Source organism: Amphimedon queenslandica, unplaced genomic scaffold (genome assembly GCF_000090795.2).
Source record: "Amphimedon queenslandica unplaced genomic scaffold, v1.1 AMPQUscaffold_13080, whole genome shotgun sequence".
Taxonomy (NCBI): domain Eukaryota; kingdom Metazoa; phylum Porifera; class Demospongiae; order Haplosclerida; family Niphatidae; genus Amphimedon; species Amphimedon queenslandica.
In genome coordinates, this window is record NW_003546684.1 from 64,388 (window position 1) to 81,695 (window position 17,308).

A 17,308-nucleotide genomic window follows, 5' to 3' on the forward strand; every position below is an offset into this window, starting at 1 on the left:
GAGGATCGAGGAGCATGAGGAGAGAGTAGTAGTAGAGGATCTGTGATCGTGGCACGGCATATAGGCGCCAATAGGCGGGACTAGTTATTTAACATTTATAACTATTAGTCTATTATGATTATTTAACTATTAGTCGATGGTTATTAATATTATTCGACAAGCACACTGCAATGAGTTAAAACAGCACATCAATTTCAGCACGCTAATATGTTGTATTAGCACACTAATTATGTTGAAATAACACATTTACAAAGTGTGTCATTTTAACATGATGTGTAGCGTGTTAAAATCTGGGACAACAGAATAACACATGATGATGTGCCAAAATAACACACCATTTTTATGTGTGATATAGTTGCTTGGCAATAGCCCCTATGAATGCTATAAAAGCAAGAACACCTTGGATGTATGCGAGTCTTTGATGAAGTCTATGAAAGCACCAGCTTCTATAAAGGATATTTTTGTTCGTCATGTGGCAATAGCAGTAAATCTTACTATAATAAATTACAATATTAATGAGTTGTTTTATTGTTGTCACTTTAGCGAAAGTATATCCAATCTTTAAATCCTGACAGTAAAAATAACTTTACTTGGGTGAACTATAGAAAATGGCTTCAGTTATATTATCCCAATGAAGAAACTATAGACTGGGTTGAAGTAATAGCTGAAGACGAGGGTATAATCAAGGTAATGATTATAATGAGGTGCTACTGCAGGAGGAGGAGACTGAGACTCCTTTTGTTATTGAGGATGACCTTGAGCTTGATTAAATCACTTATAATCAATATGAACAAAATCAATGTTAAAAATTCATTTATTCAACTCCACTTAATTTTTCACTTGATTATCTACATTTATTCATAAAACTTAATCAAGAATTTCATTATGTCAGTTTATTGATCACCAATAGATTTAGTGAACAAAACGGTATCAGTTTCATGTATGATTCTTGAACAGATGTGTTATACAGTTATGATACATTCCTGTAGCACTCCATTTATGATACTGAAAATAAAAAAGATGCAAATCATGTATCATTAATGTACACATACCGTATACATACAAAAATGACCTCATTTACGAATCATTAATGTAAATTTTTCGTTGTGTATCTGGTCATTCAAATCTCTCATTCTCTCTCTCTCTCATCACTCATTTGCTACCGTTTATTTACCTCCTCTGGCGTTATGGCTACTCTCCATAAACTAGAAGAACAGCTCACCTGTGCTGTGTGTCTTGATCAATATACCAATCCTAAGACTTTACCCTGTCTACATTCATTTTGTCAGCATTGTCTGGAGGGATTACCACTGGATAAGAGGAATACAATCTATTACCTCTTCTGCCCAACTTGTCGTCATTATACTGAGTTACCAGAAGAAGGAGTGCCAGCCCTGCCTGCTGCATTCACTCTCAACAACCTCAAAGAGTTGTATAGCTTAATGAAAAAGTCAACAGATTTATCCAATCCTGAAGAAGCTAGATCTACATGTGGCGATCATGGAAAGCCTTTGGAGCTATTTTGTGAATCATGTGATACAGTAGTGTGTATTAACTGCTCATATCGTAATCACAAACATCATCAATGTGAATTGATCACTGACAGTTACCCCAAGCACTGTCATACGTTAAGAGAATCTTTATTACGAGTTGAGGGAAAGAAGGAAGCACTCAAGAAGGTTCTGTCTGCATTATCAAAAAGAGATGGTGAAATCAGAGAGAAAGGAGAAAGAGTTTTAAAAGAAATACATGAAATGGTAGAAGAAATGATAAATGTTCTTCGTCAGTCAGAACGAAAACTGACTGAACAGGCAAAAAGGGTCACTGATGCTAAAATCGCAAGGCTTTCAGATCAAATGAAATCAGCAGAAATGAATTTGAATCTTTTGGAAAATGTTAAGGACTGTGTTGACAAGAGCCTAAAGACAAGCAGTCCTCAACAACTTCTAGGGTCTAAAAGACAGTTGATGGAGCGTTTGAGTGAAGTTACTGCACAGATAAATATTGAGAAATTATATCCAAGAGAAAAAGCTGATTTTATGTTGAGTAAAGATACCAAGCCATTACACCACATTGGAGATATTGTGACGCACTCATCTACTGTGCTACAGCAATGTAGAGTGAAGAAAGTTGAGTGCTTTCAACATGTACCAAAACAAAAGAAATTTTTGTTTTCACTATCAATGGAGGCTCCAGATTCATCTATTTTGTCAGTTCCCCTCTCTTCACTCAGGTGTAGTTTGGTACCAATTCGTAAAAGTGATCAACCAGTTTATACTACAGTCACTACCACTGGTACTGATTCGAAAGCATATAGGATACAGTGTAACCCTTCAACCAGTGGTACTCATACAATCAAAGTACAAGTATATGGTGTACAGCTTGAAGATACTTCAATAGTTATCCCGATCAATCCTTACCTTGATAATATTTCTCCAGTATGTGCTATTACTGGGCTTAATAATCCCTGGAAAATTAATGTAAGTGATGATGATGTTATAATAACTGAGTATTTTGGTGATTGTGTGACAATCTTGGATAAAGAAGGGGAAAAAATGAAAATATTTGGAGGGAAAGGTGGAAATAATAATGTTACTTTTTCTTCTCCACATGGTATAGCCATTACTCCAGAAAAAAATATTCTTGTGTCTGATTGTCATAGTATCCAGATGATAAGCATGGATGGATACCAAGTAGCTTCAGCTGGTGAATATGGCAGTGGGCAACTAGAATTTGATACTCCTCATGGTATTGCTATTTCTCCTATTACGGGACAGGCCTATATTGCTGATTATGGAAACCATCGTATACAAGTGTTTAATCCTGATCTAACTTTCTCTCATTCATTTGGTAGTAAGGGGTCAGTTAATGGACAGTTTCAGTTACCACATGACATTGCTATTGATAGTGAAGGATTAGTGTATGTTGCTGATACTGAAAATCATCGCATTCAAAAGTTCTCTCCAGATGGGAAGTTTTTGGGTCAGTTTGGTAATAAATTTTTTAGCTATGGAAAACTTCATGGTCCAATAGGTATAACAATAGACACTGCAGTTACTGGTCTAGTATATGTTAGTGAAATGGGCAATAATCGTATCTCAGTCTTCACTACTGATGGCATGTTTGTTAATAGGTTTGGAAGTAAAGGCAGTGATTTAGATCAATTTAGTTGTCCTTATGGATTAGCATTTGATAAAGATGGATTTTTGTATATTTGTGATTATTTTAATAAACGAATTGTTATTTATTGATTTTTTTATTTTATTTTAATTCCTTAAAAGTTAAACATAAGAATAACGACCATTTTAAACTAACTATTCAAAAACTATAAGTGAGAAGCTGATGACTCATTTGCATGTTTATGATTATATTGAGTACATACTAAAAGTTAGTTTGTACATGTACTGTAGCTCCTATGATTTTTTTTTCTGAATTAGGAATGATTAAGAGAAAGATCAGTAAATTTTGTTCTAAAAAATATCATTGAATTATTTTGTACTTATGTTGTCTACATGGTACATACTAATAACTACATGTATGATGGATGGATGAATCATAATGATTAGATCTATGAAACCTTATGCCATATAAAACCACAAACCTTATTATCATGTAGTCTTTAGTTGGTCACTGGTTCTGTTTGGAGTGTGTCAGTCCAAAAATGTCAGCTAATTAAGGTAAGGTAATATGATTCAAAATACTAACCTTTTATGTGCTTTATGTTAGTTATATAAATATTATTTGAATGGTGAGTCAGACAAGATGATGCAGTTGATTAATGGAAGGAAAACTTAAATTTAAACTGTAAACACACTGGAAAAGTATGAAAATAAAACATGTATGCTAGTATACTGAATTTACTTTTTACTATATATCAGCTCTTTTGTACACTATTGTTATTGCTAGTCATAAAGGGAAGGACATGCATGCACACAGAAATAGTGAAGATTCTTCTTGAAAATGGTAAACTGAGAACGCCTAGAGAGTCGGCAAGTACAATAATTTGTGAATAATTATATTTATTGTCTTTTTTAGTATAGTTGCAATGCTCTTGACTATGCTTGCTACAATGACCATGAGGAACTGGGTCAAGAATGGGAAAACATTTTTTCTTTAATGAATCTTCATTGCACATTGCATGCCAGACTAAGAGAGTTAGAATTGCCATTGAACTTCTAAAAAATGGAGCTGGGACGCTGATTAATAATAAAACTTTTGTGAGTCATATAAATTTGTTTAATATAATGAGTACGTTTGTTTCTCTGTGATTTAAAGTTATGACTTTTAATCAGCTTAAACTTAATGCATGCATAATAAAACAAGATGATATATTTAACCATTATAAAAATGTACAATTTTCTTGTACAGAATAGATTTGGCCCAATTTCTGAGCAACATTAAAAACTATAGTTGATTATGATCGAAATCAAGATCATTTATACGCACGAGAGAAAAATATTTTAAATGGAGAATTCTCTACTTTTCCATTTCAGCAAAATTTGGCCCAAGACAATGCACTATAGTGCAAGGTTTTTGGCCAAATTGCTTAAAATTTTTTTGCAATATCAGTACATCATAAAAAGATACAAATGTTGAAGACTCTCCTAAGCCGATTCTGATCAAAAATTTTTTGTGTGGGGATTATGGGTTAAAACTTCAATGCTCCCTTGTAATTTTGACAAATTTTGGCCAAAAGGAACTGAAGCGCAATGTTGGATCAACTTTAAAATTGTGAAAACTCCTCTGTAAGCTCAAAATTGCTACAAAAATGAGAAAAATGAAGACTTCTATCAAATACATTTTTTGACAAAATTTGGCCTAAGTTTCTGTATGAATTCAACAATGGGCTTTGTTTCTATGTAGGGTCATATATTAGTACAAAAACTTTGGCATGATATTTAACAATTCAAAAAACTAAATTTGATCTGCATTATGAATAATTTTCTACACAACATACAGACTTGTATATTTATCAAGTAAAATTTTAAAATTAGAGCATTCTCCCGAGTCATTTTTTGGCAATTGTAGGGACTTGGCCTGAGTTTTGAGCAACTTTAAAATTATAAAAAAATCTGATTTGATCTGAATCAGCTTAAAATTTGTTTGTGAGTATATGTACATGTTTTTCTATCAGAAAGGGTAATGAAATTGATTCTATATAGTCATTTGATGAAATACCCTGTACGTGCACTGTGTATGTTTGTTTTGGTCAGTGTTACAAAAAAACATAGTTGTTTGCACCTTCAAAAATTATATGATAATGTTATACATCTACACATGTACCTTCTTTTGTTCAAAAATACTGAAAGAGGATCATTTTACATGTATACAGAAATTCTAGTTATAACCTGAGCCAATTTAAGCATCAATTCTTTTGTAGAAGAGAAATACTGCACTTCCCTATGCTGTCAAGACCAGAAGCTATTAGGTTTTTGAAGCTTTGCTAGAGAAGCAGGCCTCTGTTAGAATCAGAAACATGGTATGTTGGCATGTGTAATTACATTACCTTTTTCATGACATCATTTTTTAAGATGATAAGACACCATCTGAAATAGTTATAATAGTATTAACTTTTTTTGTCATACTTGTAGAATAATGTGGCTTGTCCTTTTAGAGAGCCTGATAATGAAAGTGATGATGATGATAGTTTTTAATGGTACATAGACCTATCAAGTCGTTAATAATTATTACTAATTAAATTTTATTCCAGGACAAATGAAATCCCCATGGAATGTTAAGTTCTTTGTTTCTAGACCACCACAAGTTGGAAAGTTTTTTCTTACCAAACGGTTAAATAAAGAAATCATTAATGTAAAAAATGAAAAGAAATAGGCTGATTTTGCAGATGTTATTTCTAATAATTCAGACGACGGTATGGGTGCATGATTTTCATAAACACAGTTGAATGTTTTTTGTTATAGAGGACTATACAAATGATGTGATAGATATCAAAGTCCAGCAATATGAGCTGTAATATGCATTGTTCTACCTTTTCCAAGGACAAATCTTTTACTTGGTTTTTTTGATATATCAGTTGATCTCACTAAAAAACTCTCCTACATTAAAGATGAATGTTCTGAAGTATGATATGCTCCAGTTCAGTTTTTGCATCAGTTATTATCACATTACAATGATGTTCGATCTTATAATAGCAGAGGAATCCTACTAGCTAGCTATGAATATTGACTTAATTGATGACAACCGCATGTCTTTGGGTCAAACAGATACAGAGCTCAGGAAGTATTTTGGACAGGCTAACTTTTTGTCTAATGGTTTTCTAATCGCTGACGATGCAACTAGTTTTATTTTTGTTCCTGTTGATAACATGGATAAAAATGAGGAGGAACTGAGTTAAATATCCTCTTTTATTAGTAGAGAGCTACAAAAAAAGTTCATCTGCTGTAGCAGTTTCACTCTTTTGTTCATCATCATTCCTTTACAAGCTTTGGTACCATGGCGGTCTTGTCCACTATAAAGAGTGATAAAAATGGCTGAAATTCCTAAAACATTGCAAGAAGAAATACCTCAAATTCTCAATTTTAGATCTCAAGAAATTGGTTTGTTTCTTTATTTCAAGGAAGTCAAAGGTTTCAAGGATTTAATTATTGTTGATATCAGCTCTTTTATTTATACCATAACGGGTACAATGCATGCCATATCCTTCATAAACAAGGCTACTTCTGATATAGGAATAGTATCAAGGCATGATCTGGATCAAGTTCTTTCACTGACAAGCCACTCACCTATTGAAATGGCTTTTATTATTAACCTTCTTAAAGATTACAATATACTACACTTTGATCCAAAAAATTATTTTATTCCAAATTTCCTATAAATAGCTGATACTCATACTGCATTACTGAAGATGAAATTAAAACAAAAAATCCCACTCTGTTTCAATTTAAGGCACTTCTAATCCTATTACTGTACTTTCAGCCTTGGCTACTGAGCTTCCCAAAGAAACTGTTTCTAAGTTTAGCTATTATTGTTGTGCGTGTATAATACTGGTTGTCCCTTACTGATTATTCTTGAGTCAATTTGTTTTAACAACCACATCAAGTTTCATTCTCGCAATAGAATCATTAGAGCTATGATTCATTTTTCATATTTGAATATTCAAATTGTTGGCGGCTCTGGAAATCTCTCTAATGTTTACAAGTTTATAAAAAAAGTTATTTTCAATTTGCGGGATAAGGCTCCTCCATTTTTATTGGATTTTATTGTTCCAGTGTTCATCCAAGACCTCATTTCAGCAAGCTGAATAATCCAGAATATGTGTCCATGATTTGTACTGAGTTTCCAGAGTGTACTAATCATCAAAAGGCTATTGTTTTATCTAGTCATCAGGAAGAATGGCTTGTTTGTTATACACTAATGACAAAGGTATGACTATTATATATTCAGTAACATAAGTATATAAGTGATGTATGAGCTAACTATGTCACACTGAGGATACTTTACATTGATCAGGTCATATTACTTTCATTTAGAACACATCTTTTAAGTTTGGAATTATTGAATTCATTAGAGGAACAGAATAACAGGATGAAGTTTGAGGTTTGATTTAGACGATTACCATCCATACCATTCATTATCAATTTATTTAGAAAGCTGAACTTTTAGAAAAATTTGAACTGGCACGGAAATAATAATAACATATTTGTACGTAGGCTGGGGACAAGTCTGATTAGCCAGACTATAGGCATGCATGCAGCATATTGTATACTTGTAGCTAGAAAAAGCCAGAGAGAAGGATTTCCTGCACATAGCAATATGTTACAAGACAGAATGAAGGCAATACAAGGCAGAATAATAAAAAGACCATAACATTAAAAAGCTACTAAATAAGGAGGTTGATACAATTAGTCACATAAGCATTAAAACTCCTTGTAAGCCAGTTAGGCAATAAAATTTTGGTGTAATTTAGTTAGAATTAGTTAAGGAACTGTCTCCACAAGGCATTAGGGCTATGAAAAATTTTATTCATTTCTGTAGACATAATTTGTAAAGTAGCAGCATGCAGTACTTAAACCAATGGAAGATGACTGGTACATACTAGGTGAGTTGATAAATCACAATTATATAAAATTAATGAAAACAACGATGGCTCTATTTCTAAATTGAATTGTTTGCTTTACACATATAATCATAGATTTCCAGAATTGGTGAATCAAGTGGAGAACTTGAAAAAAGATGGGAAGACATAATATATTATGAGGTTAGATATACACGTACGTATGCCTAGTGTGGCTGTGATATTGTTGATTAATAGAACTTCACAAGTCAGTTTGTGGCAATAGTATTTTGCATGATTACCTGGTTCCATTACAAGGTTAGTCGATCATGTCAATAGCTTACATGTACACGTATAATCATGTAATTAATTATAGATAAACTTGATGACATAGGGAGTTGTCTCATTGCTGGGAGAAAAAATATTTTACTTCAAGGAGAAAATGCTCACCAAATGAATTGGAAGAATTATGGTCCTAATATTAGTATTATAGAAGGAAGTCTACCTTTTGCAAAAAAGCCTTGTTGCATTTGCAGGAGGGTCTTTTATTTTTCCAGAAAACACTGTTCTTGCTAGTGCTATGTATGCTATCTCTGTCTCTAAACAACCAAAGCAATTCAAACTAGAGTTGCAGCATTGTGTTAGATTGAAGAAAGAGATTCAAACAAAGTTTTTCAAATTTGTAACAGCTCCCATCAGCTCTGCTAGCAATTCGCTTTCATTCACAGCTGTAAAAGGTGGTCAATTTCCCATTGGAGTAGCTATGGTTCGGTTAAGCATAGTAATAGTCTTGCCATGCCGAAGGGGCGTGGTGAGACTAGCATAGTAAATATTGTCTGATGGGTATCACAGCTGATGATCGAGTCTGAAGGTGATAAACCATTGGATAAATCTGATAAACTATCAACTAGAGGTTTGCATGAGGAATTGATTTACTGTTTATTGTCTATATATGTATAGTGTTTAATAATATCAATGAAGATATGGAGCACACTATAATGATTTATAATGAGCAAAAAGGTATTAATAATTCAGCTATTTTTACTGCTGTAAAAAAATTAGATGCTTTACATAAGGTAACATATCAAATACAAGAATAAAGTCCATAGATCTGTAATTGGACACTGCAGTATACCGAAGCTGAATATGCTGATGCTGGTCAAAATGTATCTTATTGTTTGAAATGGCAGGAAAGTTTTTTGAGCTGCTATTAAAACTTGACTCAAGCAGTGCCATTAAAACAAATAATGTTTGGACTATCCAGCCTCAGATCATATGCCCTGCAAAGTATGCATAACATTATTATTTAGCATAATAATATTATTTTTATTGATACATGGCTACATGTCTAGTTGCAACAAAAAGATACGGATAAATTTGGTCAAAACAATTGGCTTCTTCCGCCAAAGTGCATCATATCCATCTCATATTCATCACCGCATACAGCATCCCATGACAGAACTGAGTCAGTATTAAATTATTCTGTTCCTATTGGCGGTGTGGTGGAACTTGTGACACTTTTTATTCACAGAGAAGCAAGAGCTCTAATTTTTCTAGTAAGTCTATCTCCAATTTTGCCTTGGCATAAAAATTATTGTTCACTTTTATAGTTTCATTTTTGTATACTAGATCCAGATATTGCAGCAAAGGCTAATATTTAGAAAAACCATTTCCTGAACTGACTCGATTGTTTTCTTTGGCACACAATAGGTCAAGAATTGCTACAGAATTATTGAGTGAAGATCTCATAGACGAAGCTATAGCTTTGATGCTGTTGATGACAGTAGCAAATCTGACAATGACAAAGGATTTGCTCAATTAAAAAAGTGCCAAAAATACTTTTTATCATTCGCAGCTGCTACTCTGAGGAGTCTCATTAACTGTTTCAAGAGACAAGATGCATTTATACTATCAGCTGCAGAAATGTTAAAAGAACTCAAGTAATACATAGCATGAACATTACGTAACTATTACTCCAACAACATTTTTATTACACATATCCAACAAGTTGATACTCATACATCAGTATTCTTTATACATCACAGTTCTATTTTTGGTCCTTCTCAGTTGTCTTAATAATACATGAAATTATAAGTGTTACTCATAGACTATTTTGAAGTCCTTGCTCAGTCTAAATTAACTATGGTCATCTCTGAATTTGTAAATATAATCCTAACATTCACTCTGCTGTGACCACTAACCAAATCATTGCATTGGCATTGGTCATCATTTTATGAGCATTAAAGCTGTGGCTATTTGCTAATTAAGGTATTAATGAGTGCAATTAGCATTTACATGTAGCTCTAGTGACATCTTCATTGTTAGTACATGTTAATCCTTGTCCTGCTGTATCAGTTAGTGGTAGAAATGAGCACAAGACTCAAAATATTATCAAGGAGGTACTCACATAATAATTTACTATGAACGCTATAAAAAGAAAAGATGCAGATGTAGATCTACATGTGAATGTACTAATGTAATGTGTACATGCCAGCTAGTATGTAAAATAAATGGCGAGTTTGGTTACTAATAAATAGTAACAAATTGCAATCCTCTTAAGTTTGAGCTGTAAGGAAAGGTAATTACATGTATATTTAAAATCTATTGTCATTATACAAAATATGAATGACTAAATATGATTGCCCTTGATTATGCTTATGGTATGATTCAAAGGCAATATTTCTCAATTTAGTAGCATTAATTGATCCCGTTTGTTTAACTGGTTTACTGAGATATGATGAGGAATTATTCAGGAGCAAATGAGGGACATCAAACTCTACCAGTTGACCTGATCTCAGTACCTAAATTTAAATGGCATGCAAATAATAGTATTGTATGCCAATAAGTATAAAGATATACCATAATCATACTGTAATCCATGACAGTAACAAGTCTATGAGCAATAATTAAGACAGTACTACCAGAGAACTGTTGTCGTATCACTTGCTGAATAATAGCATCAGTCCTGATTCATAAAAGATACTATTTGAAACTACATGAAAACTCAAACTCACTCCAAATTTACATTAGCAGTGGCTTCATCTAATATGATAATATTGTTGTTTTGAAGGAGAGCTCTGGCTAAACAGAGCAATTGCCTTTGTCCCACAGTAAAGTTGGCACCTCCTTCACTTACACTACTCTCCAATCTTCCTTTAAGACTATCAATTACATTCTTTAGTGGAACCTACATGTATATACACACATGCATGTGTATATGATAGATAATTCTAAAACCATACTTGTTTTAATGACTTCTATATCTTATCATCATTATATTGTTTAAATGAATCTAAATTATAATGCACTGATGCACCAAACAATACCGGATCCTACATGCAGTATGCAAAAGAATGATTATCTGTACCAAATGAAATAAAACTGACTTGTGAAATAATTGACATATTACTCCTAACATCATGGAGTCCCAGTTGAGTGAGTTCTACTCCATCAATTTTAATACTACCACCTGGTTCAGCTAGTCTAAACAATGCCCCAATGAGAAATGACTTACCAGCTCCAGTACGACCCACAATACCAATCTAATATTTATCAAAATAATAATTCACTGTTTCATATACTTTTTCACTAGGTTTAATATCACATGTAATTCCTCTAAGTACAAATGGTCCTTCATTTGAGTGACAATAGGAGACATCTTTCAGTTCAATATGTCCCTTGGTTGGCCACCCAGGAGAAAAATCTTACGGGATCTTGCTGAGATCTTGGTAAGATAAAGCCAAGATCCCAAAAGTGCCAAGATCTTAATAAGACCTTACCAAGATCTATACTCATTTTAACTAAAGTTTCAATTATTTTTGGCACAAAATGCATTACTTTTTGTTATAATTGTTAATGGTGAAATGATATAATAATGATAAAATAATAATGATTAATCAATGAAATTCAAACTCATTTGGAGACTTCACTACTAGTTTGTCATTGTTAATTTCTAATAATATACAGTTCTCCAAAATATTGTGAAGAGGAATAGCAAGTTGAGTATTTGTGTCTTCAACTACAAAAAAAAAATTCATACTCATTAGCTTTCCGCATTCCTCAGCAACTGTATCATTTCTCGATTTCCTCAATGACGACAAAAATCTACCAGTAACATTGAATGGAGTGATAAGTGCAAGTTTAAAATCTATATGAAATAGCTTGATACATCCAATCTTTATTTCTCCATTTATTGCTTCAAAAAAACAGACATTGCTATTGCGAGATTTTTCTTGTGAAAAATACTTACAACTATACAGTGTACATCCTTTGCGAAACTTACTGCTTAAGGTATGAGTATTGACGACTTTATGACTAACAAAATGCTCAACTATAGCATGTAGCTCCAATGGCAATGAAACTTTATGACTCTTTCCTTCAAAAGAATAACCCGACACACTAGAGTCACAATCAAATTGACTGAAGTAACATCTCTCATGTTCTGCACAAAGGAGTCTAGTCTGAAAGCATAAAGATCTATGAGCTGTGACATAAAATACTAATTGGTCTAGTATCTGTCTTGTACCATGGAACAATTTACGGATATGTCCATTCATGTTTTCAAAACCAAATAATGAGTGTGTCCATAATGGACCCCATAGTTTCACCATCTGAGTCACATGAATTAAAGAGTGGACATTAGCTGTACATGCAGAATCACCATACATTTCAGGTACCCTTTGATAAAATGTCTTTAATGCACTTTCAGCAACTTCAATGTCACTTATAGCAATTCTGCTTGATAGCAATAGATGCATTGAAAAGACAAGGAGAGACCAGTGATGAACATATTCTGATGGCCAATAATGCTGCAAGATTGGAAGTGAATAAAATAGGAGCCATGCACGTAGTTCAGATGCCTTCCACAATTTTATATGAGAAATTTCCCTTGGAGACCTATGAAATTGCCCAGGAGGCTTAAGTTGCAGTAGTATTTTATCTATTTCTTTTGTTTTCCTCCCAAGATAGAACGAACATTGGTGATATTTTGAATTCAACCACATTGAAGTGAAGTATTTAGTAACACCTTCTAGGACAGCGTGCATGTAGTCGATTGGGACACCATTCACTATGTCAATTACTGAAGACAAAATAGAATGACCTTTGACACCATACACAGATTCACCACCAATTTCAGCATCTGATGCCCATGCAATCATAAGTGAGTTGGTTCGCTCTGTGGCATGTTGTTGAGCAGAAGGCAAATAAACAGAACATCCTGGAGTAACATTTTCTCCAGGATTAGTACAGTAAAGACAGCCATATCGACCATTAAATTGTTTCAAGTTCACAACAGCTGCTTTGGCTGGTAGATCAAAGACTGACAAAAGCAACTTTGCTCGAATCACTGTTGTGATGCCTGAAATTTTTGCCTCAACTCCAGAACAATATAGTTGATGCAACTCCTTCAACACGGGTTCCAAAATTATTGACATGTTGGGCTTCTTGGGACCAAACCAGACTCCTCCAAGTAGTATATATTCTTTATTCATTCGCAAATGTGGGGGTAAGCTCGTTACAGCAAAATAAATTGGCCAAAGAGTGTGCATTGTAGATTGAAAAGTAGCTACTCCATCGGTATTTAAGATTAACCCCGTGTGTTCTCTGTATGAAAAAAAGCGGCCTGACTTACTTAATTCTAAAAAAACAGATCCATCATGTATATCATGTAAGTAACCAGGTTCCGTCCTTCGTGTAAATGGATATTGCAGAATCTCCCAACATTCTACAGTAAATAAATGTTACCAGTTATAATAATTATTATTATTTTACCTTCAAATAATACTTTTATCTGTTCAGCAATAGGTACATGTACATACCAACAAATATCAGCACAAAGTTTTTTACACACTAATTTACTACATTTAGCTTCATTTGCTGGAACAATCTGAAGACAATGAGAACAATACTTTTTCTTTTCTGGAACTTCTAATTTGTATTGCTTTTTCAGTAAATGCAGAGTCTTCGGAAGATGATTGTTTTCAGGTGAGATAAAGGAAAGTAATTTTAACAAATTTTGTATAGCCGAATAGGGAAGGTGATGGTGAATGGCGAAGTCCATAATCCCATGCCACGCTGCTGCAACACTTACTCCTGATTTGTCAAACACTTGTTCAGTTGTTGATAACAGCTCATCTCCTGTAAATGTAAACAAACAGCATGATACTTCATAAAAATATGTGTGAAACAAATTTACATGCATGATGATTTTGTGCACTGTAATAAATAATTACCAATATCAATATCAAAAATATCCCAATCATTACTGTCGCCTGTGTGAATTAATGGTAAACAATCATCAACTACAGCATCATCAACAACAGATTCAGTTTCTTCGCCATCAATGTCAGAAAGAACAGAGCCTAAACTGCCGTTATCAGCATTCTCAGTAGCAGTATTGATCAAACTACAAAGGGCACTGCAGTCAGTATCTTCAACATCTGAGGCTGACTCATCACTACTGCCACTACTTAGGGCTTCTATTTCCAAATCTAAATCTAAATCTGTAAATTTGTCACCTACAAAGTAGATTAAGTTTAGTACAAAATGACAATGAAACTCAGCCTACTTTGTAAGATTGTACTAGTAAATGTAGATTCTTGACACATCAGGTTAGCCTCAATTAGCTCTTCTGAGAACTGGAGGTAGTTTGAATAATGTTTAGTGCTAGTACTTTCTGGCAATGTTTCGAAAGAATCGTTAGACTGACGCCAACGAGTGGCTCGTGGTACAGGACAGGTATGATCTCTGTTGTACCTTTTTCTTCTTTGCAGCTCCATTATTACTAATTACTGTAGTGGGAGGGTACGTACGGGTACGGGTGTAGAGTGTCACATGGTGCACGTGACATTGTAAAATTGTCACGTTTTCACTTCTCACTCTTTGTCACTTGTCAGTTTGTTGTTTGGATTGGCTTGATTAGCAGATTTAGCACCAGGTTTGGTTTAAATGGCTACGAGAAAAAGATCAAGAAATCCTCCAGCGCATCTTAAAGATTACACTCAAATCAAGGAGAATGTTACAGCGAGTGTTACAGTGAAAGACACAAGTAGTGAGTTGCCTGGAATGTCACGTGACCTTATACCTGGCATTTTGGTTTTTAGCTGAAGGAATGTACCAGATAGTGCTTGATTCGAATGATAAGGAATATGATGTCGCTTTGAAAGAGTTGGAGATTGGGGGCATTCCAGCAAATGAGGAAGATTTAGATATTGGAACTAAAGTAGTGTGGATGCACAGGGGAAGGACAGGATATGCAGCGGAAATAATAAAGCTTCCAGATGGTGAGTATAACAGATACTATACACAGAATTGTGTGTAACATGTTGTAAACAACTGCATTTAATTTACAGCATTAAAAAGAATAAAGTTTATGCTATTAGAGTACAATTTAAAGAAATCAACTATGTAAAATTAATTACTTTTTCATGTTATCCCATATTGAAAGTAAAATAATTGTTTTTTTTTTATTTATAACTTTTATAGGTGATCACAAAGGCCCTGTACCCATTAAGAAAGTATTGAAGAAAAGAAGTTCTAAAGACTCTGTTTCAAGTGACGATGATGATAATGGCAACAATGGTAAGTTGTCTCCATCTTTGTCACCTTCAAAGTTTAAACTACAACCCAAGAAAATAGGTACATTTATTACATTTATTCAGATTCCTAATTTTTCTAGATCTTGGCTCAGATGCAAGCAAGAGCACTGGTACGAAATGTAATTGTTATAATAACTGCATGTATTACTATATAAAATAGAGGGTACTTCCAAATTCACCTTCAGTACTCCAAAGTCCAGTGTCAGTACTCCAAATTCAAGTATTTCTGGTGTGTATGAATTACCTGAGGGTGCACCTAATAATGTTAGTTTTTTGTTGACATGTATGTGCTAATGATTAATAGACCTCTTCAGGTGAGATTGACGGTGGCCTATGAATATCATTACTGTTCATTACGGTATCCACCTACGGTGATAATGGGCCGCCATTTTGGACGGCAAGATTCAATGGAGGATGAATGAAGAAAAGGCAAAATTGATTCTTTACGTTGGCATGGAGCTTTTTCAAGCTACAAAAGCTGGTTGGAGGAAAGAATGGTCGCTGCTAAGCATCTCCTAAAAGGGATTTGGTGCAATATGAAGCACATTCTTTAATAGAGCTTGCTTTCTGCATTAGCCCATTCATACTCCATAGAAAGTTGCCGTCCACGAAAATTATTTCAGAGTCAGCCAGGCTCAGTCACGCCCCTTGCCGTATATCATTCTTTGACGTAATTCATTCTCACCCAAAGAGGTCTATATATTTTAGGAACTGTTAATTAGTATAGACAAGAAACTGACACAAGTACTGGATTACTTAAGAACAGGAAGTTTAAGGATTCATAGTACTGTAAGTAGAGTATGTACTTATGATATTCTTTGTATTTATTCAGTGTTTTGTATTATAGTCTAGTTCTGATTCGGAGATATCTAAACAAGTAGTCTCACCACGTATTTCTCCATTTCCAGATACTAAGGTATTTGTACACAATAATAATAAATGCAGTAACTCTATAGTTAACTTATAGGAGGATGATTTGGCTATTTTAAAAATGCCTAAAAAAACACCTGAATCTTTTGCTCTAAGCCTTATGGATACACTGTTCACAGATGAAGAGATGAAAACCCATTTGTTTATTAAGAAGAAGAAATCTCGTTCCAATAAAGAAGAATTAGACAGAGAGAGAGTTAGAAAGCTCTTTGGTAAGATTTTGTGCACATTTAATATTTATTTCTTACACCATTTATATAGCACATGTAACTACTGAATTTGGACAGGAAGCAGTCAAATCTAAATTTTCATCAATAGTGGAAAAATGCAACCAGAAATGTAGAGACAAAGGCAAAAGTTCTGTTAAGAAAGAAGATGAAGAAAGTGCACTGGTAGAGAGTATCATTACCAATGATGACGTGTAAACATTGAACAATTCTCTTGAACTCATTACTATGGTTAATTTGTTTTGCTTATTGTATCAATCTTTGCGAGCAATTTTATCAAGATTTTGTCAGATCTTACAAAGATCTTACCAAGATTGGTGTTTCATAATCTTGCTAAGAGCCAAGATTATTGTAACAAATCTTGCAAGAATCTTTCTTACAAATCTTGCCAAGATTTATTTGCTGGGCAGTCTGAACTCAGTGATACTGAAGGATCAGTTTCTAAGGATGACTCAGTTTCCAAGGGACCATGAGCCATCACCCTCTCTGCTGAAACCACCTAAAGGTATATGATAAAAATTAAAGGCTTCTTTCATTGC

General features: G+C 33.8%; 4 protein-coding genes and 2 long non-coding RNA genes across 9 annotated transcripts; 4 read left to right on the forward strand and 2 right to left on the reverse strand.

Annotated features, from left to right (window-relative positions):
• Positions 1-1,120: 1,120 nt before the first annotated feature.
• Positions 1,121-3,314, forward strand: LOC105314169 (RING finger protein nhl-1-like). Its single transcript, XM_020001374.1, has one exon. It carries the CDS (start codon positions 1,188-1,190, stop codon positions 3,249-3,251), a length of 2,064 nt encoding a protein of 687 aa, XP_019856933.1. The 5' UTR covers positions 1,121-1,187; the 3' UTR covers positions 3,252-3,314.
• Positions 3,315-3,444: 130 nt separating this feature from the next.
• Positions 3,445-3,986, forward strand: LOC109585345 (uncharacterized). The gene is made up of 3 exons (XR_002186445.1): positions 3,445-3,677; positions 3,727-3,821; positions 3,879-3,986. It is a non-coding gene; the product is annotated as an uncharacterized LOC109585345 (long non-coding RNA).
• A 2,383-nt stretch (positions 3,987-6,369) lies between these two features.
• On the forward strand, positions 6,370-10,108 carry LOC109585344 (uncharacterized). 3 transcript variants are annotated; one of them, XR_002186444.1, is made up of 9 exons: positions 6,370-7,383; positions 7,491-8,059; positions 8,153-8,218; positions 8,273-8,332; positions 8,391-8,927; positions 8,975-9,034; positions 9,077-9,301; positions 9,367-9,570; positions 9,625-10,108. It is a non-coding gene; the product is annotated as an uncharacterized LOC109585344 (long non-coding RNA). The 3 variants fall into 3 exon arrangements; XR_002186443.1 differs by having other exon boundaries at positions 7,491-7,662; positions 7,996-8,059; positions 8,975-9,301; XR_002186442.1 differs by having other exon boundaries at positions 8,975-9,301.
• A 500-nt stretch (positions 10,109-10,608) lies between these two features.
• On the reverse strand, positions 10,609-11,809 carry LOC100640890 (multidrug resistance-associated protein 4-like). The gene is made up of 5 exons (XM_011408165.1): positions 11,723-11,809; positions 11,401-11,556; positions 11,029-11,201; positions 10,874-10,979; positions 10,609-10,815 (listed from the first exon to the last, which is right to left on the reverse strand). The coding sequence occupies exons 1-5, from the start codon at positions 11,807-11,809 to the stop codon at positions 10,609-10,611; spliced, it is 729 nt and encodes a 242-aa protein (XP_011406467.1).
• LOC109585338 (uncharacterized) lies at positions 11,041-14,809 on the reverse strand. The gene is made up of 7 exons (XM_020001369.1): positions 14,583-14,809; positions 14,248-14,532; positions 13,787-14,152; positions 11,596-13,739; positions 11,401-11,556; positions 11,257-11,346; positions 11,041-11,201 (listed from the first exon to the last, which is right to left on the reverse strand). Exons 1-4 carry the CDS (start codon positions 14,791-14,793, stop codon positions 11,911-11,913), a joined length of 2,691 nt encoding a protein of 896 aa, XP_019856928.1. The 5' UTR covers positions 14,794-14,809; the 3' UTR covers positions 11,041-11,201; positions 11,257-11,346; positions 11,401-11,556; positions 11,596-11,910.
• A 26-nt stretch (positions 14,810-14,835) lies between these two features.
• On the forward strand, positions 14,836-17,083 carry LOC100640382 (uncharacterized). 2 transcript variants are annotated; one of them, XM_003389377.3, is made up of 9 exons: positions 14,836-15,065; positions 15,118-15,297; positions 15,500-15,595; positions 15,693-15,722; positions 15,773-15,876; positions 16,321-16,401; positions 16,460-16,528; positions 16,580-16,754; positions 16,804-17,083. In XM_003389377.3, the coding sequence occupies exons 1-9, from the start codon at positions 14,963-14,965 to the stop codon at positions 16,965-16,967; spliced, it is 1,002 nt and encodes a 333-aa protein (XP_003389425.1). In that variant the 5' UTR covers positions 14,836-14,962; the 3' UTR covers positions 16,968-17,083. The 2 variants fall into 2 exon arrangements, with proteins under 2 accessions (XP_003389425.1, XP_019856929.1); XM_020001370.1 differs by having other exon boundaries at positions 14,865-15,065; positions 15,500-15,652.
• The last annotated feature ends 225 nt before the right edge of the window (positions 17,084-17,308 follow it).

What these genes read in the sequence shown, in the direction of transcription:
- LOC100640890 (XM_011408165.1), bottom strand. Translation starts at nt 11,809, where the DNA reads ATGAGTATAGATCTTGGTAAGGTCTTATTAAGATCTTGGCACTTTTGG. An exon ending in CAAGATCTCAGCAAGATCCC is followed by an intron (nt 11,557 to 11,722) that starts GTAAGATTTTTC and finishes GATAAATATTAG; the next exon opens with ATTGGTATTGTGGGTCGTAC. An exon ending in ACTGCTAATGTAAATTTGGA is followed by an intron (nt 10,980 to 11,028) that starts GTGAGTTTGAGT and finishes TTTATGAATCAG; the next exon opens with GACTGATGCTATTATTCAGC.
- LOC105314169 (XM_020001374.1), top strand. Translation starts at nt 1,188, where the DNA reads ATGGCTACTCTCCATAAACTAGAAGAACAGCTCACCTGTGCTGTGTGT.
- LOC100640382 (XM_020001370.1), top strand. Translation starts at nt 14,963, where the DNA reads ATGGCTACGAGAAAAAGATCAAGAAATCCTCCAGCGCATCTTAAAGAT. An exon ending in AATAATAAAGCTTCCAGATG is followed by an intron (nt 15,298 to 15,499) that starts GTGAGTATAACA and finishes TAACTTTTATAG; the next exon opens with GTGATCACAAAGGCCCTGTA. An exon ending in GTTTAAGGATTCATAGTACT is followed by an intron (nt 16,402 to 16,459) that starts GTAAGTAGAGTA and finishes TTTGTATTATAG; the next exon opens with TCTAGTTCTGATTCGGAGAT.
- LOC109585338 (XM_020001369.1), bottom strand. Translation starts at nt 14,793, where the DNA reads ATGGAGCTGCAAAGAAGAAAAAGGTACAACAGAGATCATACCTGTCCT. An exon ending in TATTTTTGATATTGATATTG is followed by an intron (nt 14,153 to 14,247) that starts GTAATTATTTAT and finishes TTACATTTACAG; the next exon opens with GAGATGAGCTGTTATCAACA. An exon ending in GATAAAAGTATTATTTGAAG is followed by an intron (nt 13,740 to 13,786) that starts GTAAAATAATAA and finishes TATTTACTGTAG; the next exon opens with AATGTTGGGAGATTCTGCAA.